Below are 20121 nucleotides of genomic sequence, written 5' to 3'. Positions count from 1 at the left end.
AACAAACCCGGCTCCCACCGCGGGGCTGCGAGCCGCGCGGGGGAGAAGATCCAATTTCCTCCTTTGTTCCTGGATTATTATTTTTTGCAGGGGGCGAGGAGGCGAGGGAGCGGCAGGGAAAGGGCCATAAATCACGGCCTGACAGAAGAGAAAGGAGAAATGGGGCCGGCTGCAGGTGGGGGTGACCCCCCCCCGCCCAAACCAGGACCCCCCCCGAGCCTGGCCCCTTCCCAGCCGGCTCTGCCGGGTGTTGCTCCCCAACCGCGGCAGCCCCGCGGCATCGGCTCCGCGCGCGGCCCTTGCCGGGGACCTCGGCGCGGCAGCGTTAGCAGGTACCTGGTGAGCAGAGATCCCTCCAGACAGGAGGAAATGGAGGTTTTATTTATGGCCGGAGCCGTAATCCATCCGCCTCTGCTGCACCCCGGCTCCGGGCTCGGTGCTTTGCCGGGGATTTTTATATCCCTCCCGCTTCGCCTTTCCCTTAACCCTGACGGAGACGCCGGCCCCGGCACGTGGGTTGGGAATGCCAAGGCCGGCGGCACAGGGCGCCACAAAGGTGCCGGCAGCGCTCGGCCCGAGCCCGTCCCTGCGGCGTGGGGTCCCCCCGCGAGGGCACACCGGGGTGCGCGGGGGGCACCCAGCCCTCCTGCACCCCAGCTCCACACCCTGCCCGCCGGACTTTGCCCCTGAAGTCAAGGTGAAAGCCGCGCTGCCGGGAGACACCGGGGCCGCCGCGGCATGGCCGGGAGGAGAGTTTGGCCCGCGGGTGAAAGGCGAAGGCAGGGCGATAGCGCGGGGCGCTCCTGGGTCAAGCACCTTTCCGCACAGTTTATTTTCTTTGTTAATAATTAACCGGGCGGCAGCAGGCGGGTGCTGCGCACCCCCAGCCGGCACCCCCAGCCCACCCCTCCTGCGGGGCCGGGCGACGAGCTCGTACGGGTCCGACTTGACGAACCACATTACACACGGATTTTACAGGGCCCGGCCGCATCCAGCCCTTCGCCCCCGTCCCAGGGGCCGAGCAGGGCGACGCGTCCCGAGCTGCGGCCAGAGCCCCCCCCCTGGCACAGCCCCGGCCCTTGTGCCCCACACGAGACGGGGAGCGGCGGCCTCGTGCCGTGGGCGGTTAATTAAAGATCCCGCTGGGGCTAGCGGAGGGGATCGGCCGATGCCGGCGGCTTGGCCACGGGCCAGGCGTGGGGAATTGCCACCCGTCCTCCCGCCGCAGCCCGCGGCCCTGAACCGCGTCACCGCGTACCACGGCGCGGCAGCTCGGCCGGTGTCACCCCCCCGTACCACCACGGGGGCAGCTCAGGTGGCTCCAGCGTGCCCATGGGCAGCGTTCAGTGGCCACTCTGCCCCGGGGGCCCTGTTGCCGCTCTCGGCAGCTTAGAGGTCACTTGCTGGGGGGGGACAAGGACCGCAGCCGTGACCGCTGCCGGTGGCACGCCGTGGCCTTGCCCGCTGGGCTCTCGGTGCCACCCCGGGCAGCACGAGGTGCCACCCGCTCCCGAGGCCAGCGAAGGGTCCCCAAAGGCCATCGGCCGGGGCCACCTCCAGCAGCCTCCACTAGCCAAACCGCCTGCTCTAGCGCGGCTGCCAGGCCACGGCATCGCCCTGCTCGTACCCTGCCCGCCACAACCGGTACCACCGGCCCACGGAGCCGCCCACCCCCGCCGTGCCCAGCCCCGCTGCGGCGGAGCTCCCTGCCCGGTTCCCCCCCCCCCCGCCCGGGCTCGGCGGGGCCGGGGCCGGGGCAGGACCCGGCGGGCGGCGAGCGGAAGGGGAGGAGGACGGGGAGGAGCATCCAGGGCGGCCACCGCGGCAGCGGCTGAACTTTGCTCTTTCGCGGGAGGCGGGGAGAGCCCCGGGGTTCGGCGGAGCGGGTCCCGCCGGACCCGGACCGGGCTGCCTGCAGCGGCGGCGGCGGCGGCGGGGCCCGGGGGGGCGAGGGCGGGCCGGGGCAGCGCCGCCTCCTCCTTCTTCTCCTCCTCCTCCTCCTCCTCCTCCTCCTCCTTCCCTGCCGGTGCCGCGGAGCGGAGGAGCCACCGGGGGCGGGCAGCGGCGGCCCCCGCATGCGGCCGAGCCCCGGGGCAGCCGCCGTGCCCCGCGGGGGGATGCGCCGCGCCGCGCCCCGCTCCCGCCGCCGTAAAGTTTCCGTGAGGCCCCCCCGTTAACGGGGGGGGGGGGGGGGAGGGAGCGAGCCCTGAGATTTTTTTTTTGGGGGGGGGGGGGGGGAGTAAACCAAAAAAAAAAAAACCAAAACAAACCTTAAAAATCCCAAACCGGCCGCCCCCCCCCCCCCCCCCCCCAAAAAAAAAAAAAACAACAAAAAAACAAAAAAACTTGCTCAACTCGTTCCGGGAGGCGCCGGGCGCTGCGCTCCGCTCCATGCGGCGGCGGGGCCGGTGCTGAGCCCCGGGGCCGCGGAGCCATGGCCATGGTGGCCGGTGGCTGGGGCGAGCCCAACGGCGGCGGCGGCGGCGGCGGCGGGGAGGAGGCGGGGGCGTCCCCGGCGGGCGGCGGCAGCGACGCGGAGCACGGCGAGGAGGAGCGGGCCGGGGCGGCCGTGGACTGCGTGGTGTGCGGGGACAAATCCAGCGGGAAACACTACGGGGTCTTCACCTGCGAGGGCTGCAAGAGCTTCTTCAAGCGCAGCATCCGCAGGAACCTCAGCTACACCTGCAGGTAAGGGGCTGCGGGACCGGCGAGGAGGGGGGGATGGAGGGATGGCGGGGGGGGGTTGGGGGCAGAGTCCTGGCCCGGTTGTAGCTCTAAGGGTGACCCCCCAGCCGGTGCTGGTGGCCGCCGGTTGTGGCTTCCCGGCGTGGCTCTGCAGTGGCCCCCGTGTAGCTTGGCGCTGGCCCTGCCGTGGCTGCACGCTGGCCCCGCTGCAGCGCTGGTGGGGGCCCTGACGGGGCCGTAGAGTGGCCCCCCGGTGCGGCACGCTGGCCTCTGGTGTGGCACAGGGATGCCAGTGCTGGCACAGTGGTCCCCAGTGTTAGCAGAGTGGCCACCGGTATGGCACAGTGGCCCCCAGTGCCGGCACAGTGGCCCCTGATGCAGCACAGTGGCCCCCAGTGCCAGCAGAGTGGCCCCTGATACAGCACAGTGGCCCCCAGTGCCGGCACAGTGGCCCCTGATGCGGTACAGTGGCCCCCAGTGCCAGCAGAGTGGCCCCTGGTGCAGCACACTGGTCCCAGTGCCAGCGCAGCGGCCCCCAGTGCAGCACAGGGGTCCCCCCCGTGCCCCGCACCCCGCACAAGCAGCCCCTCTGCCCGGTGCATCCCCCGCCCTCGGAGGGACGGATGCCCCGACCCCTGGGCCACGGGCCACAGCCGGTGTCCGGCTCCTCGTCATCGCCCGGCTCCGCTCCGGCATTAATTGCTGTTCCAGGCTAATGCCTGAAAACCCGCCGCGGCTGTGAGTCACTTCGGTCACGGCCGCTCTCCCCGGAGAAGGCACCAGCGCGGCAGCGGGTATAATTTTAACCGGAGGTGTCAACAAGCCCGGCGTGCTGCGGGCGCCGAGCCGGCGAGATGGCGGGAAGAGGCCGCGGCCCCCGCGCCGGGGCCGGCAGATCGGGGCCCACTGGCAGCACCGCGATACGACCCCCGCGAAGTTTGGAGCTGCAAATAACTCCGGAGTTTCTGTCGGGCTCAAAAGGAGCATCGGGCTGGCTGATGCGCACAACAAACCTCCCCACCACCACCACCACCCCCCCCCCCCCCCCGAGCCCTGGGCTCTTCCCAGTGGGGGAAATGTGGCTCTAGGGGCTCGCTCGCACGTCTGGATCCACGTGCAAGCGCTTCCAGCGGCGTTTGAGGGTGCTGGGAGGATGGTGCCCGCGTCCTGGCCGTGAGCACCCCGCCGCCGGGCTGGGAACGGGGCACCCCGCCTCGGCACCCCGCTTTTTGAGCTTCATCTCGTGGCGGCGCTGAGACGCGGTGGGAAGGGAAGGGGCAAGCGCCGCTGCTGCGGTGGGAACCGTCTCCGAGCCGCCTCCTTGCTCTGGTTTGGGCGGCCTAGATTCGTCCTCCCCCGTGCGCAGCATCTCCTCTCCCGGCAGCTCCCGGCACCGGCGTTGCCGGGTCCCGGCTGACGTCAGCCGAGCCGCTGGTGGCCGTGGAGTGGGGCCGTGGAGCTGCCGGCGTGGGGCCGGGTTCAGCCCCCCTCGGTCCTGGCCCCGCAGCGTCCTCCCGGGCGCGGGGGGCAGCGGCTGCGTCACCCCTGGGCCCTGCCTCAGTTTCCCCATCGGATCAGCGGGAGCCCAGCAGCAGAGTCAGCCGGGCGCCTGCTCGGGATTTAATGATTCGAAGATGGGGAATACAGATGGCTTTTGAGAAATTCCAGTTTCCTGGAACAAAGGAAAGGCCAAATCAGGGCTCCCCGGGAGAGGGACGGACTCTGCGTCCCAGATGCCGCTTCCGTGCGGGGGTGATGGAGGGGCCTCTCCCGGGCTGTGAGCATCCAGGATTTTATCCTGTGCCTGTCACTGGTGTCTGGGCACCTACTTCAGGTGTTTTGGGGTTTTTTTTTCCCCCCCTCTTTGTGCTGGGAAGTTGCTTTTCCAAGTAGGGAATAAAGTGTCAGAGGGGCCGGAACAATGCTCCCCCAGCAGCCCTGGCATCTGCTTTGTTCAAGGAGTCAAAAGCAGCATCAAGCCAAGATTGCTCTAATTTGAATATTAAAAGTGAGTTGGATTCAGTTTAGTTCTTGCACTAAATAATTACATGTTCTAATTACATAATTAGCACAGTATACGCCTTTTGTATTCTCACAGTTTCCCAGGTCGCTGCAGCCTATCAGTTGGGAAACAGCGACGAGAGCCGCTGGCGGGAGCTGAGATGATTTTGGGGTTTTCCTGGTGCTGGGGACGGTGCCCCGAGGCCACGGTGAGGGTCAGCCAGGCCCCGGCCGGGAGGTTCGGCCGCGGGGCCGGGAGCTTTACCCCCGCCGCGGCGCAGGCGGCTGATGAAGATGTAATCTGACGTTTTGATTAGCTATCACTTCTCCGCTGGAATAACTTTTTATCAGCAACACGTTTTAAAATGTGCTAAGCGCAGTGGTGATGTTCGGGGTGAATTAATGCCGGTTTGAGCGCGGTGGGAATCCCTGCCTGTCTCGCCTCTGGAGTCGTGTAGGGATGAGGAGATTCGTGTCAGGATTCCCAGGCAGAGCCGAGCTGCTGCCGGACGCCGGCGCGACCCGGCCCTGCCTGCTGCTTGAAATGCTTTAATTTCTCGCTGGTTTGCTGATAACCCCCTTTCCGCCCCGTTTGCTGCGCCGGCCTTTGGGTGGGCTGCGAGCGCCCGGTGTCACCCGCGCCCCGCTCCGTCCCTCGGCCCTGCGGGGTCCGTGAGCGCGACGTGGCCTCTGGGAATTGTGGGGGGTTTGGATTCTGACGGTGCCGTTCGGGAACGTCTTCCACGGCTTGTCCCGGCGTCCCGCTCCCCGCGGTGGAGCTGGCTTTGGTGGTGGCCAGTGGCCCGCCGTATGGTGCAGGGCTACCTAGTGCCCGTGGCTCCTTGCCCAGGGTAGGACCCGTGTGCCAGGGGGCTGGGCATGACCCCCTTGCAGGCTCTGGGGTTGTTCAGGGGGGGGAAAGTGTCCCCCAGTCCGGTGCAGACCCCCCGGGCACCACTCCGGAGCTGCCGGGTTTCGCTTTGCTGCGCTCGCAGGGTCCGAGCGCAGAGGATGCGGCCACCGCCGTGGCAAGCGCTCGGTGCCCGAGGGGTCACGGGCTCAGCACCGCGAGGAAATAGTTGAAATTCCTCAAAATTCCTCACACATCTGGCAGGGAGGCTGGAGGGGGGGGCTGCTCTCTCGCTCCCCCCCCCCCCCCCCGCCTCGCCCCACATGCCGGGACATGGGGCATCATCGCTCGCCAGCACCGTGTCCCCCAGGATGGGGGTCCTGTGCCCCGAGGGGGGGGGTCTCTCTGCTTGGGTACAGCCCTGGGCATCGCTGGCAACCAGGGCCATCGCTGGCAACGCCAACGCAGGAAATGGCTGTTTCCATAGCGGCCGCGTGTGGCCTGGGAGCGCTGGGATCTGCCCGGCCGCGGCCGCGCTCCGAGGCCTTTGCCCGAGGGTGGTGGGGAGGTGGGTGATGGAGCAGCTGGGGTGGGGTACAGGGACCCCCCCAGCAGCATCACATCGCTCCTCCCCGACACCTCATCGGCCCGATCCTGCCTGCAGGTCCAACCGCGACTGCCAGATCGACCAGCACCACCGCAACCAATGCCAGTACTGCCGCCTGAAGAAGTGTTTCCGCGTGGGGATGAGGAAGGAAGGTAACGGCAGCGCCGCGGGCACGGGGACGGTTCCCGAGGGCTCCCGGTGAGCCCCGTCGCCGCGGTGTGGGGCTGCTGCAGCGCCGGCCAAAGGCTCCCGGTGCCCGCTCTGCTCCCCCCACAGCCGGGCTCGCTCCCACCTCTCCAGGAAACCTGTTTGCATCAAAACCCCCCCTTTTGCCCCTTTTTTTTTTTTTTCTCCTTGAATCGCCCTCGGTGCCAGCAGCGCAGGTGGTGTTTGTTTGGAAAAGCCTTGAGCTGATAAGGTGACACACCTGGAGCCGGCCCCGCTGCCCCACGTGCGGTGGAGGTCGGCTGGGACGGGCTCCCGGCGTTTCTCCTTGCTCCCCATCACCCAAGGGTGCGAACCCCAAAAATACTTCCCAGGCTGCTGAAAAACAGCACGAAGGGTTTAGCCCAAAAATCTCCAATCCCCGCGGCGGGACGGGGCTGCGCCAAAGGCACGTGCGGGGCTGGAGGTGCCGGGGCTCGGCGCGGGCTCTGCCGGGGTGGCTCGGTGGCAGGTGGCATTAACGTGAGGAGCAAGGTGGGGGGAGGCTACTGGAAGCAGGACAGTAATTCCCTGCTTTCCAGAGGAGTTGAGATGGCATTATTGCCACTTAGCATGATTTAGAGCTCTCATTTAAGTGGCTCATGAACAGCCCATAAATTAATTACTAGGGACTGAGCAAATAGTGGGCACTAATGGGAGGGGGGGGGGAGCTGAAAAATGGCTCTCCCTGAATGCAATTAGGAGGGGGAGTGCCCCCGGGTTAACGATGCTTCCAAGATGGACGTTTTATTTGCAAATAAATGATTGCTGCCATGCGATGACCTTGGGTAGCGATCGCCCCGCTCTGCTGCAGCCGGCGTGGGGTGGGGTGGGGGGGCCGTGGTGCCGGCGGGGCACAACCGGGGCTGCTCCTGCGCCGGGTCCTGGCAGAGCAGGGGGTGGCACGGATGCTGCCCCAGCCCCGGCTGCTGGCCAAGCCACGGCACTGGGAGCTGCTGGTGAATCACCGGGGTGTTAAATAGCTCGAGCGTAGCTCTCGCAGCGCAGCGGAGGGGGCACACGCCACCTCCCTCTCCCCAAAAGCCGCCCGTTGTTCCCTTAGGGTGGCAGGATCCGGCCGTGCCGGGATGCTGGGTGGGTGGTGGGAGCATCCCCGTCCTCCCTCACCTCGCATGGGGCTGCGGAGCCCCGTGTGCCCCCCCGGGAGCGGGCAGGGGGATGTAGCAGGATGCAGGAGCAAAGCAGACACCTCTCCTCTCGCCTCCAGCCGTGCAGCGGGGCCGGATCCCCCCCACCCACTCCAGCACCAGCCCCAACACGATGCCCAGCGGCGAATACTTCAACGGGCAGCCGGTGTCGGAGCTCATCTCGCAACTGCTGCGGGCTGAGCCCTACCCGGCCGCCCGCTACGGCTCGCAGTACGCGCAGCAGGGCAGCGTCATGGGCATCGACAACATCTGCGAGCTGGCCGCCCGCCTCCTCTTCAGCACGGTGGAATGGGCCCGCAATATCCCTTTCTTCCCCGAGTTGCCCGTCTCCGACCAAGTGGCCCTGCTACGGCTCAGCTGGAGCGAGCTCTTCGTCCTCAACGCGGCGCAGTCGGCGCTGCCGCTGCACATGGCCCCGCTGCTGGCCGCCGCGGGCTTCCACGCCTCCCCCATGTCAGCCGACCGCGTCGTCTCCTTCATGGACCAGATCCGCATCTTTCAGGATCAGGTGGAGAAGCTCAACCGGCTCCAGGTGGACTCGGCTGAGTACAGCTGCCTCAAAGCCATCGCGCTCTTCACGCCGGGTAGGTCGGGCTCTGTCCCCCATCTCCGTCCCATGGAGCTCCCCGTCTCGGGGAGCATCCAGCCACCCCCCCCCCTCATTCCCCCAGGGGTTTGGGAGCCAGAGAGCACCGCGGGGCTCTTGGGGGAGATGGCAGAGAGTCCTTGTGCCTTGGAACTTCTCACCGTGGTTCGCAGCATCCCGGCTTGTCCGTCTGGGTGCAGGGATGAGCTTCCCCGGGGCGATGGGAATGAGACCTGCAGGAACACAAATAACCCCCCGTGCACTGCGGGGGGGTGTCTTGGGGAGCCCCGTCCCTCGTTCAGCTCGTGCCACGGAGGTGCCTGGTCCTTCCTGGCAGGGACGAGCGACCTTCTTGCACCACGCTGCGGCCGGCTGCATCCCCTGACGTGGCAGGAGCGCAGCCACGGCAGCCGGCTGCGGAGAGAGGTCGGGGGGGGGCTCACTGGGGATATCGGGGGGAGCTCCAAAGCCTGACCCCTCTCCATCCCATCCCTCTCGCAGACGCCTGCGGCCTCTCGGACCCGGCGCACGTGGAGAGCTTGCAGGAGAAGGCGCAGGTGGCCCTCACGGAGTACGTGCGGTCGCAGTACCCCTCGCAGCCCCAGCGCTTCGGCCGGCTCCTGCTGCGGCTGCCGGCGCTCCGGGCCGTGCCGGCCGCCCTCATCTCCCAACTCTTCTTCATGAGGCTGGTGGGGAAAACGCCCATCGAAACACTAATCAGGGACATGCTGCTGTCCGGGAGCACCTTCAACTGGCCCTACGGGACGGGGCAGTAGGGGACAGAGCCTCGACACCCCAGGGACAACCCCGGGGAACCCCCAGCAGCCGGACCCGGATTCCCTCCAGCGCCCCGAGATGGTGCCGTCCCCGGGGGAGCCCCGAACTGCGCCGGCCCCCCCGCCCCGCAGCCGTCTCGTCGCTCGTCTGTCCGCTGCAGCGGCGGGGGGCTGCTCCCCCCGCCCCCCAAGAGCAGAGGGGTTGCAGCGTTGGCCTCCCAACCCCGAAGGTACTGGCCGTGCCGCCGCTGTCGGACACCGAACTCTTCTGTACCCCCCTGAAGCGGAGCTCCCCAGAACCCCCCCCCAGTCTCTCCCGGGGACGTTGGAGCATCCCCGGGGCTGGTCCCTTGCTCTGTCCCTGTGTCAGAGCCAGGCTGGAGCCCAGGGAGGGGGTCACCGTCCTCTGGCTGCCCCTCCGAATTTCAGGTGGCAGGAGGCTCGGACAGGAGGGATGGGAGGTGGGACCAGCCGGGCTGGCGTGGGGGGGGGGCCCCTGGATGAGCAGAGCCATCTTTTGGGGGGTCCTGCTGCGGGACCCCTTGCCTCTGCTACCCCCAGTCCTGAAAATGGTGGAAAAAGGGGCAATCAAAGCCCCTTTGTGCCCTGCCCAGGGGCTGCCCCTGCCCGCCCGGGCCGTATCCAGCCTTGAGGACTGAAGCACTGAGCTTGGAGCGGCTCCTTTTTGGGGACCCGGGTTGTCTGAGCCTCATCCCAGCCCCCCCCCTGCACTTTCCACTGAAGCATCTCCACTGTCGGGGCACGGGGAGGGGTTCACGGGAGGGGATGGGGGTGCAGGGGAGGGGACGGGGGTACACGGGTGGCTGACCGGGGCCGTGCACCACGCGGGGTGCAAACCAGGGGGTCCTTTTGCGTTTGCCCTGCCCTGCTCCCCCCCACCTCGCTCGGTGCTTTTTCCCCCCACCCCAGGCCGGATCCAGCACCCACCACTGTCCCCACACTGGGGGCGATGGGCGCCAGCACCCCCCTCCCCACGCTCGCTATGTTCCTGTGCCTCTTTTTTTTTTTTTTTTTTTTTTTTTTTTTTTTAAAGCCAGGTTCGGGGCAGAGAGGAGATGTTGTGGGGGACCAAAATCAGGCTGGAAAGGGGTGATGCTGCTGCGGGGGGGGGGTCTTTGTCCCCAGGGCTGAGCTGTGCCGGAGGAAAGGGCACATGGTGGGGATGGGGGGGGGGCAGAGCCACCTCGGAGGGACGGGGGGACGCCCTGTGGCCTCCCCCCGGGCTCTGCTTCTCAGGGGTATCCACCATGCAAACAGACGGAGGCAGGATTAGCCGAGGATTTGTCATTTAGATTGATTCACTGAAAATATAATCCTTGTTCAATGATACTAAACAAATTAACTGAAGTCAATAAAAGATGTTTCTTACAACGCCGGGGATCTGCTGTGAGCGGGGAAAGGGGCTCATCCTGCAGCGACGCCGAAGCCCACCCTGGGGCGGTGGGGGGAGATGAAGCAGTCCCAGAAATTTAAGACCTTTAAGGCACATGAAATTGGATGGTTTTTGGAAATCCTGGGGATTTTGGGGTGGGGTGGGGGGGGGGTCTCGGGAATAAATCCCGTTGCCTGCAGCCTGCTGGGGAAGAACTGGATCAGCAGCACCAAGGGGAGCAGGAGCCAGCACAGAGGTTTGTACCTGCTCTTTGGGGGGGCAAGGTGGGGGATTTGGGGGGGGCGGGGGTGTCCCCTCTGAGGTGATGGGTTTGGGGGTCCCCCTCAAGGTGGCATTTTGGGGTTTCTCCCATCTTGAAGAGGCTGAGAGTTGGGTGCTCTTTGCCCTGGGAGGGTGGGATGATGTGTCTGAGCAGCATCGGTGGCTGCAACAGCCTTGGGGGGGGGGGGCGGGGGGATATGGGGGGTCCTGGGCAGCCCTGGGGCTGCTGCAGCCTTTGGGGGGGGCTGCCCTGGGCCCGCAGCCGCTCCCCACAGCACACACAGGGGTTGGGGTGCAGGAGCCCTGCAGCACCCCCAGGACATCGGCTGACATGGGTGATTGTGGGTGGGGACACCCCCCCCCAGTCCAGCCCCGGCCCCCCCTGCCTGCCCCAGGTACCTGCTCCCACACGTGGCCCTGCTGTGGCCCCTTTCGCACCGGCGGGGGTTTAAAATCAATAGATACAATTTATTTATTAAAAAAAAAAAAAAATACACAGTTTCAGCCAGTTCCTTATAAAATACCACCCCTGCCCAGGGCTGCTCCCCAAAGGGCAGCCCTGGGGGCTCAGGGGATGTGGGGCTTTGCCCCCCCCCCAGCTGCCCAGCCGAGGGATGCTCTGCCCCATCCCTGCCCACACCAGGCTGATGGCCCAGTCCCGGTGCTGGTGGGGGGCAGCAGGGGGGGGCGGCAGACCCTCCCCAAAATATTTACAGCAGCGGGAGGGGACCCACAGCCCCCAACAGGCAGAATAAGGCACAGGGTGGGGGGCATGGACGGAGAGGGCGGGGGGGTGGGTCTCGCTCCAGCAGCCGCCTCCGCCCCCGTGCCCTTGGCACCGACATGGTGGGGTGGCTTTGAATCTTGGATTTGGGGGTTTTTTTATACAAAGAAAGGTACAAAACGCACCAAAGTCTTTGGAGGGGGTGGGCAGGGAGCGGGGAGCCCCTTGGGCCCGTCCTGCTGTGGCTGGGGGCGGGGGGGGCGCACAGGCTACCCCCTCACCTTGTCGTAGTCGTTCACCATCCTCTTGATGTGGAAGAGTTTGTTGCGCAGGGTTTTGGTCTCCAGCTTCTTCGTCTGGTAGTCGGGGCTCTGAAAGGCAGCGCAGGACCGGCCTCAGCTGCGCGGGCCGTGGGGAGGGGGCTGGGGGCCTGTTTTCACACCCCCCCCTCACAGCTGTATCGCCCCAACCCCACTTCAGGTGGAAGCTGAGCCTGGCCACGCTCCGCACTCACCCGCTTCAGGTCCTTCAGCCGGTTGTACTCCTCTGCCACACCCTGCGAAGGGAACGGGGGGGGTGTGGGGGGGTCACAGGCAGCCGGGCAGCACAGCCAGGGCCCACGAGGCGGGGGGTGCCCCATGGGGACAAGGAGTGACCTGCATCCCACAGCATCCCCGATGCCTGGTAGTGTCCCTGGTACCCCAGAGCATCCCTGATGCCCTGCAGCGTCCCCGACACCTCACAGCATCCCCGATGTCCCCCAGCATCCACCCCCTGATGCCACCAACACCCTGCAAGCCTCTGTGATGTCCCCCAGTATCAACCCCTGATGTCCCCAACACCTCACAGCATCTCTGATGTCCCACAGCATCCGCCCTGGTGTCCCCACCACCCTGCAGTCTCTATGATGTCCCCTAGCATCCACCTCTGATGTCCCCAACACCTCACAGCATCCCCAGTGTCCCCCAGCATCCACCTCTGATGTCCCCAACACCTCACAGCATCCCCAGTGTCCCCCAGCATCCACCTCTGATGTCCCCAACACCTCACAGCATCCCCAGTGTCCCCCAGCATCCACCTCTGATGTCCCCAACACCTCACAGCATCCCTGATGTCCCCCACCACCCATCCCCAACACCCTGCAGCATCCCAAGGCCCCACCCCATCCATCCCTGACACCCCACCGCATCCCAGTGCCCCCATGATGTCCCCGTGGCCCCCGGCAAGCCCTGACCTGGTACTGGGGACTGTCCTCGGAGATGCTGTCGAGCTGTTTGCTGAGCTGGTTGAGGCGGTCGCTGACGCCGTCCATCTCGGCGCAGAGCTGCTTGTAGCGCTTCAGGTCGGTGTCGAACTCCTGCTTGTACTTCTGGCGGGCGCCGTCCGAGGTGATGGGGGGGTAGAGGCTGGGGGAGAGGGGCAGGGTCAGGCCCCAGAGGAGCAGCTCCAGGTTTGGGGGGTGTGTGTGGGGGGCAGTTCTCAGGGGTCCCCCCTCACCTGGCCCAGTGGTCCTGGTCCCGCTCGTCACCAGACTCCACGGCCGTGGTGTAATCGGTCTCGTACTGCGACTCGTCCAGCTCGGGGTTGCGGCGGCGGCGGCGGCCGCGGCGGGTGGGGGGTTTGGGGGGCTGCTCCCGCGCTTTCTCCTCCGCCGGGCTGGGACTGACCGCCCGGTCCGGCTGGTCACTGTGAGGGACACGGGGCCATCAGCCAGCTCGGCATGGCGGGGGGGGACACACACGGACACCCCCAGGGTCCCCCCCTGCTCCCTGAGCACTGTCACCCCCCTGCCTGGCCACTCACCCCCGGCTGCTGTAGGTCCCGGAGGGGTAGTACCCGTTCTGGGGGGGGTAGCTGTAGGAGGGGGGGCTGTAGGGCGGCGCAGTGATGGGGCTCGTCGGCTTCTCCGAGTAGGCGAGCGTGGCCGTCTCGTCCTGCACGCTGGCCCCGTCCGCCACGTTCTTCACCTGGAGGGGGGAGCAGTGCTCAGCTGCAGGACGGGACAGGGGGGACACACACACGCACCCGCGAGCGGGACCCGGACAGGGGCTCCCGGCACATGGGGGACGCTGGTCCCCACCCCACGGGGCCAGAAAAACCCCAAAGCAGCCGCGAAAATCCTGCCTGGGGTCCTGGCGGGACGAGCCCCGGGGTGTCCCGTAGGGCTGTGGGGAGCAGGGAGCGGGGGGTCAAGGGTTGGGGGAGCCCCCACAGGTGGGCATTTTGGGGAGGGGGGAGGCTGCAGGATGTGCCCCAGAGAAGGGCCCACACACCCCAACGCCGCCCTGCGCAGAGCCACCGCAGCGGGTGACGCTGGGAGCCCAGCACAGATGGACATAGGGCGCGGGGGGGTCCTGGCACCCCGCTCTGCACCCCCAGAGGGTGACACCGCCCAGGCTCTGTCCCGGCACCCCGGCCAGCATCACCCCCCACCCTCGGAGCCCTCGCTGCTGCTCCGGCACGGCCAGGGTTCCTCAAGGAGGACGTGGGGCGTCTGTCTGTCCCTCCCTCCCCCTTCCTTCCTGGCCTTTGTGGGTTGTTTGTGACGGAAGCTGGTCCCGGTAGCCCTGGGGACCTCGACCGGCAAAGCCGCTTCCTCTGGCACCTTCCCCCCGCCCCGACTAACGAAGACACGGTTAACGAGGGCCACTCCTGGCCCCGCAGGGCCACCAGGTGAGTCGGCCACTAGCGTGGGGACAAGCCACGTCCCTGTGTCAGGACGGAGGTGCCCGGCAGCTCACGCCCGCTCGAAGGTCACCCCTTTATCTCAGTCCTGGCCATAAACCGGGAACGGGACGTCCCAGGAGGGTTTCACACCCCGGTACCTCCCCACCGGGCAGGGACATGCCACCAGTGGGTGACCCCAGGGCAGAGCGGGGACCCTACCCCGCCAAGGAGCAGGTGAGGGGGACCCTGGATGTGCGGGGTCCTTCCCCCCCCACCCCGCAGGCAGCCCGGCCCCCAGCGAGCCAGGAAATGCTTTTCAAGGGAGGGACTTTTAACAAAAATAAATAAACCAGAACAAAGGTACTGCTGCAAAATGAAAAATAAATATTAGACCCACACACGGAGCGAGGCGAGGGGCCGCGGAGGAGCCGCGCGCGCTGGGCCTCGACTCTCAGGTTGCATCAAAGGTTTGGGATAAACGTGATAAATGTCCCCAGTGCCTGAGCACCCCCCCTGCACTGCCCCGGTCTCACAGGGATGGGGACAAGGACGGGACGAGGCCGGTGACAGGGTCAGGGACGCAGCCCCTGCGCCCACAGCACCCCGAGAGCCGTGCGCAGGGGTGGGGGCAGATTCCAAAGGCCCCTTTCCCATGGGATGCTGTGGATTTCCCACACCCTCCCCCAGCACCGGCTCCTGCGGAGACACCGGCTCAGGGACCTGCTCTGGGGACAGGACGGGGCACGTCCCCGCACGCAGCGGGGCCACGCTGGGACCGGCATCAACCTGGGGCCGAGCAGCAGCGCTGGGGGGGGACCCCAGCATCCCCCACCCAAGGGACTCAGGTGCTTTCGATGCCCAAACAGCGTCTGTTTGGTGGCTGCAAACCAGCCCTGCGGAGCCGAGTTAATCATTGCCCAGACCGAAACCCAGCGGCGTCACCGGGCAGCGACTCGCGGCCGGTGTCACCGAGCGCGGGGCGAGCGAAGGGGCGAGGACCCAGAGCCTCGGCGTTGTGCTCCTGGCGCCCGGCCCATCAGATCCCACCCTGTTTGTCTTTCAGGGAGGTTTGAGACCAGCTCGCCCAGCCCAGCACCCGGCACCGGGGGGGAAAAAAAAAACCACCACAGCGCGTAAACGGGGTGATGGGGAGGGACCCGGCGAGCACCGGGCACAGCGTCGCACCGGCGGTGATAACGCTGCACCCCCCGGGTGCAAACACACCGGGGCCAGGCACCGGCCCGGCACAAGCCGGGGAGAAAACAGCTCCTGGCACAAAGTTCTGGCACAGCCCCGGCACCGGGAGGAGCCCCCCCGGCATCCCCCCCACCCCAGCACATCCTGGTGACCCGGCGCTGCCACGTTCAGCCCCACTGATAAAGGGCAGGCGGGGAGGATGCTCAGGGGGGAGGTGGTGGGAGACCCCCCCCTCCCCTGCCAGCCCTCGGTACCCACCAGCCCCCCCCAGCCCACGCTCGGACTCACCCACTCCTCCACGTTGGGACCCTCCTGGACCACCGGCACCTTGTCCCAGTAAATGTTTGGTTTCCCGTATTTCCAGATCTTGCTCCGCGTCTTGTGAGCGAAGAAGCAGATGAGGCAGAGCAGGATGACGATGAGGAACCCGCAGACGATGGCCACGGCCTGGAGGGGCAGAGGGAGGGGGGGGGGTATCTCAGGGTGGGGGTCCCACAGGGCTGTGAAGACCCTGTCCTGGGGGGTTGGTATCCCACACCTCCGTGGGCTGAGCGGGAATTGCTCCCCTCACCCCCAAATCCTCCCCATGTTGGACCCCTCACCACGGCGGGGGGAAAGGCGCAGGGCCCCCCCCCCAGCCGGGATTGAGCCCATCAGCGGTTCCAAAGCTTCTGGGCCTGGCTCAAGCAGCGGGGAGGGGTTTGATTTCCCCACGGGGTCAAGTTTGGGGCTCGGGGAGCAGCAGGGAGCTGGTATTTCCCCGCAGCACCCCGACCCCACCACCGCCTCGGCCACGGGCCAGTCCTGCACCGCACCGGCGCGTCCCAGCCCGGACGGTTCCCCATGAGCCAGATCGCTGCGGCTGCACCAAAATCGGGGCTGGGTGAGGACGGATCAGGCCCTGCTTGGCCTTTGCGTGGAGCAGGAGCAGCGCGGGTGCTGCGGCTCCCCCCCGCTCAGGGTGCAGGAATGCGGCACGGCCAGCCCGGCCGGCTGGGAACCGGCAGCGCCAGTCCCAGCCCATGCGCCACGCAGGATCCCCGCCGGCCCCAGCCGAAACTGGGGCTGATGAACTTTGTTTTGAGGCCTCTCGCTGCCCCCAGACTGACCCCTCGGGCTCCCGAGCTGGGCCGGCAGCATCGTGGGTGCTTGGGGAGAGCCGGCACCCTGACCCCGCACCCATCCTGCCAGGCGCAGCCTGCCCCTGCCCCAACCTTGTTCAAATACTTTTACAACCGGGGAGACCAAAGTATCAGAAACCAGGTTCTGCGCCGGGACAGGAGCCCATCCCCTCCCCGAAACCCCAGCGCGGGCAGCCGGCTCGCCCCAGTTCCTCCTGCAGCCCCAGCTCACCCCAGAAAACAGCCAGGCTGGGACCCAGCACCAGCAGCCCCCCCTCCTCGCCCCTCCCCAGCCCCAAAACGGCGACCAGGACCACCAAAAAAAACAGAAGGGAAAACCCCAGCTGGCCGGGGACCCGGCGCTGAGCACCCATCGCGTTTGAAGCGGAGCGAGGGGTTTGCGCCGCCGGTTTGGCTCGAAGAGGGGGGGGGTCTGGCCGGAGCTGGGGGCCCCCCTCACCTCCTGGGGGTCCACGGTGCAGTAGTGGTAGAGGTACTGGTTCATGTAGGTGTTGCTGTATATCTGGTTGCACATGGTCAGCACGGGGTTGTAGTAGTAGCTGCCGGTCATCTGGGCCTGGGGGTTGACGCCGACGATGTAGACGATGGAGGCGATGAGCATGACGAAGGCCAGCACGGCGCAGACCACGATGACCACCAGGTAGAAGCGACGGGAGCGGGAGCTGCTCGATTTGCTGACGCTGGCAACGAAGAGCCCCAGCTGGGCCAGGAAGCAGAGCACGGCCATGGCGATCATGAAGCCGTTGGCCGCCCGCGGGTTGGTGACCCCGCCGTAGTAACCCCCGTAACCGTAGTTCAACCCGCTGCCGTAGTAGCCGGAGCCGTAGAAGCCCCCGAGCCCGTTGCCGTAAGCCCCCCCGAAGCCGTAGCCGTACTCCCAGGCCAGGGTGGAGGCCACGCAGGCGAAGATGGCGATGCAGAGCAGGATGACCATGGCCTCCAGGATCCTCACCACGCCGGGCGGCGACGTCCACTTGTAGAAGTGCTGCGGCACGTCCTCGATGTAGTAAGAGCCCGGCGGCGGCGAGCGGGCGCCGTAGTCGTAGCCGTAATCCCCCGTGGGGGGGCCGTAGCCCGTAGGGGGGCCGTAGCCCGTCGGGGGGCCGTCGTAGGATTTCTTGCTGAACATGGTGGCGGCGGCGGGGGGGAACCTGGCGGGGAGATGGTCGGATGGAGGTGCCGGCACCGGTGCTGCCGGGTTTCTCCGGCTCCACGTGCCCAGCGGGGACTTTGCCCCCCCCCGTCAGCACCAAGAGCCGCCCGCCCGCGTGTCCCCAACACCACCAGAGTCACCGTCGCTCCTGGGGAAACTGAGGCACGGGGAGGAGAAGTGACTCACCCAGCATCTCCCAGTCGCAGCCCAGCCCTGCCCCACGCGTGAGACCCCGTCACCCAGCGCCCCCCCCCCACCCCTCACCTCCCCGACCACGGCCCCCAGACACTGCCTGAATGAACTGGATTGTTTAAATCTAATTAAAACAGAAAACCTCTTACCCGAGGCTAGCACTAACCCCGAGGGTTCCTCCGTAAGCAGATCTGCCTGGATTAAAAAAAATAATAATAATGCGGGACACGGTAGCAACAGGCAGCAAAAAGTGGCAAATTGTTTTCAAAAGTTTGGGTTTTTTTTTTTTTAAATCGATGCCCTAATGCACAGACCCCCCCACCCCGGCCTGGAGACCCCCATTGCGGAGCTGGGAGCAGCGCGGGGGAAACCTGAACCCTCGTGGGAAACTCAACCCGGCCGCCCGCTCCCGGCAGTGCCAGAGCCCAGCGGGCAGGATCAGGCCCCTGAGGGGCGACGTGGGGGGGACGGGGGGCACCCCTTGACCTGCAGCAAGGGTGGGCAATGGGGGTCTGGGGGGCAGCTGCGGTCCCAGAGGTCCCCCCGGGGGTCTGGGGTAGCACCTCCCAGGGGTGCCCAAGCCAAACCCCGCCCCCCCCGCGCTTCAAGGGGTCGCAGCGCCCCCCCGTAAATGCCCAAACCCGCCGATCCCAGCTGGATTAATCCCCGGGGGCTGCGGTCTGACCCCCCCAGCCCCACCGGGGACCCCCCCTGCCTGAGCGGCCGCCGGCGCACGGCAGCGGCGGGGACACCCCCCCCCCCCCCCCCGCCGCGAGCGGGTCTGGGGTCTCGGGCTCCCGGAGCTGTAACCGGGGTGCGGCGACCCGGGACAACCCGGTGCTGGTGGGGAGGACACGGGACCGGGGGCTCCGGGGGGGTCCCTCCCCCGCGGCGGGGGCACCGGGAGGGCAGAGCGACCCCCGGCCCCGCTCCCCCCCCGGGAAAAGCGCCGCCTCTCGCCTTCCCCCCGCGGGGGCTGCGGCACCGGGAGCCCCGGTGACGGTGGGGACCCCGGTGGGGATCCCGGTGCCGGTGGAGACCTCGGTGGGGATCCCGGTGCGGACCCCGGTGCCAGTGGGGACCACGGTGACGGTGGGGAGCCCCGGTGGGACCCCCGTGGGGATCCCGGTGGCAGTGGGGAGCCCAGTACCGGTGGGGACCCCGGTGGGGACCCGGTGTTAGTGGGGGGCGCGGTGGGGACCCCGGTGACGGTACCCGCTGGGGCTCCCGGTGCCAGCGGAAACCCCGGTGCCGGTGGGGAGCCCGGTGAGACCCCGGTGGGGACCCCGGTGCCGGTGGGAGTCCGGTGCGCGCAGGGGCGGCGGGGAAGGACGGACCCCCCGTGCGCGGCGGGGAGCGGGGACCCCCGGTGCGCCGTCCGGTACCGGGAGCTCGTTCGCCCCCCGGTGCCGGTACCCGGTGGCGGTGGCGGGGGGGGTCCCGTCCGCCGCGGAGCCACTCACCTGCCCGCGCCTCCGCCTCTTTGTTCACCTTAAAATGGCAGCCGGGATCGGCGGCCGGGGCGCTGCTGGAGACCGGCCCGGTTCCGCCTCCGGGGAGGGGTGGGATGGATGGCGGCGGGGGGGGGCCGGCGGAGGGGGGGGGAAGCCCCGGGGGCCGCCCCCGCTCCCCCCCACACCGGTTTTCAGCGCCGCAGCCCGGGCGGTTCCGTCCCGGCGCCTCCGAGGGGACGTTGGTTAAATGACACGGGGGGAAATAAGGGGGAGACCAGCCGGGGGGGCGCGGGGTGGGGTGAGGGTGGGGGCCGGGCACCCCCCCCGGCTGGGGCCCCTCAGGGCTTTGGGGTCGGGGGTCTGTTCTGCCCCCTCCCCGGCACCCACCGCCCCCCCCCGGCCTGTTGTTTTCCTGGGGACAGGAGGGTCCCAGGGGTGCTGGCGTAGGACAAACCGCTGCGGGGCCTCCAGGGTTTAAGCTGAGCCCCCCCCAAATAAAGACACCCCCCCAAAAAAACATCACCGTGTTTTATTAAACAAGTTCTGCAGCTGCACCTGCTGCCCCCAGGGGAGGAAAGGGGGTGCTCCCCAATTCCCATGGGGCGAAGCGGGGGACACAGCCAAGGCCTGGCTCCCACAATGGGGACAGGCAGCACCCACCCAGGACACGGGGCCACGGGGGGGGGGGGGGGGGCCCCCCCAGGACACGGAGCACCCAGAGAACCCCAAAACAGCAGCACGAGGAGCCGGTGGGTTTGTTCTCGGTGGGTGCAACGGCCGGGTGGGCAGCCGGTGCATCCCCGCAGCATCGCCACCCCCTCCCCAGCATCCAGCTCCTGGGGTGTCCCCCCCCACAAAACCCCGGGTCCTCGTCCCCCGCGCGGGTGCCGGCCCGATGCGCAGGCTCAGAAGCGGGGCCGGTGCTGTCGCGGGCGTCGCGGTCGTAGTCCTGGATCCGCGCCTTGATGTGCGTCAGCTTCTTCTTCAGGTATTCGCAGCGCTGCTGCTTCTCCAGGAAGGCCCAATCCTGCCGGCCGGA

At 67.5% G+C, this 20121-nt stretch overlaps 2 protein-coding genes across 2 annotated transcripts; one reads left to right on the top strand and one right to left on the bottom strand.

Annotated features, from left to right (window-relative positions):
• The first annotated feature begins 2294 nt into the window (after positions 1-2294).
• On the top strand, positions 2295-10270 carry NR2F6 (nuclear receptor subfamily 2 group F member 6). Its single transcript, XM_074808808.1, has 4 exons — positions 2295-2688; positions 6201-6295; positions 7576-8100; positions 8604-10270. The coding sequence occupies exons 1-4, from the start codon at positions 2435-2437 to the stop codon at positions 8876-8878; spliced, it is 1149 nt and encodes a 382-aa protein (XP_074664909.1). The 5' UTR covers positions 2295-2434; the 3' UTR covers positions 8879-10270.
• Positions 10271-11000: 730 nt separating this feature from the next.
• Positions 11001-19168, bottom strand: OCLN (occludin). Its single transcript, XM_074808527.1, has 9 exons — positions 19092-19168; positions 17778-17823; positions 16723-17434; positions 15430-15588; positions 13081-13244; positions 12775-12963; positions 12512-12683; positions 11792-11833; positions 11001-11648 (listed from the first exon to the last, which is right to left on the bottom strand). Exons 3-9 carry the CDS (start codon positions 17410-17412, stop codon positions 11547-11549), a joined length of 1518 nt encoding a protein of 505 aa, XP_074664628.1. The 5' UTR covers positions 17413-17434; positions 17778-17823; positions 19092-19168; the 3' UTR covers positions 11001-11546.
• Between the last annotated feature and the right edge of the window lie 953 nt (positions 19169-20121).

Source organism: Strix aluco, chromosome 29 (assembly GCF_031877795.1).
Source record: "Strix aluco isolate bStrAlu1 chromosome 29, bStrAlu1.hap1, whole genome shotgun sequence".
Lineage (NCBI taxonomy): Eukaryota > Metazoa > Chordata > Aves > Strigiformes > Strigidae > Strix > Strix aluco.
This window is presented reverse-complemented; position numbering and strand designations above follow the sequence as displayed.

What these genes read in the sequence shown, in the direction of transcription:
- NR2F6 (XM_074808808.1), top strand. Translation starts at nt 2,435, where the DNA reads ATGGCCATGGTGGCCGGTGGCTGGGGCGAGCCCAACGGCGGCGGCGGC. An exon ending in AACCTCAGCTACACCTGCAG is followed by an intron (nt 2,689 to 6,200) that starts GTAAGGGGCTGC and finishes TCCTGCCTGCAG; the next exon opens with GTCCAACCGCGACTGCCAGA. An exon ending in CATCGCGCTCTTCACGCCGG is followed by an intron (nt 8,101 to 8,603) that starts GTAGGTCGGGCT and finishes TCCCTCTCGCAG; the next exon opens with ACGCCTGCGGCCTCTCGGAC.
- OCLN (XM_074808527.1), bottom strand. Translation starts at nt 17,412, where the DNA reads ATGTTCAGCAAGAAATCCTACGACGGCCCCCCGACGGGCTACGGCCCC. An exon ending in GGGACCTACAGCAGCCGGGG is followed by an intron (nt 12,964 to 13,080) that starts GTGAGTGGCCAG and finishes TGTCCCTCACAG; the next exon opens with TGACCAGCCGGACCGGGCGG. An exon ending in GGCTGAAGGACCTGAAGCGG is followed by an intron (nt 11,649 to 11,791) that starts GTGAGTGCGGAG and finishes GCTGCCTTTCAG; the next exon opens with AGCCCCGACTACCAGACGAA.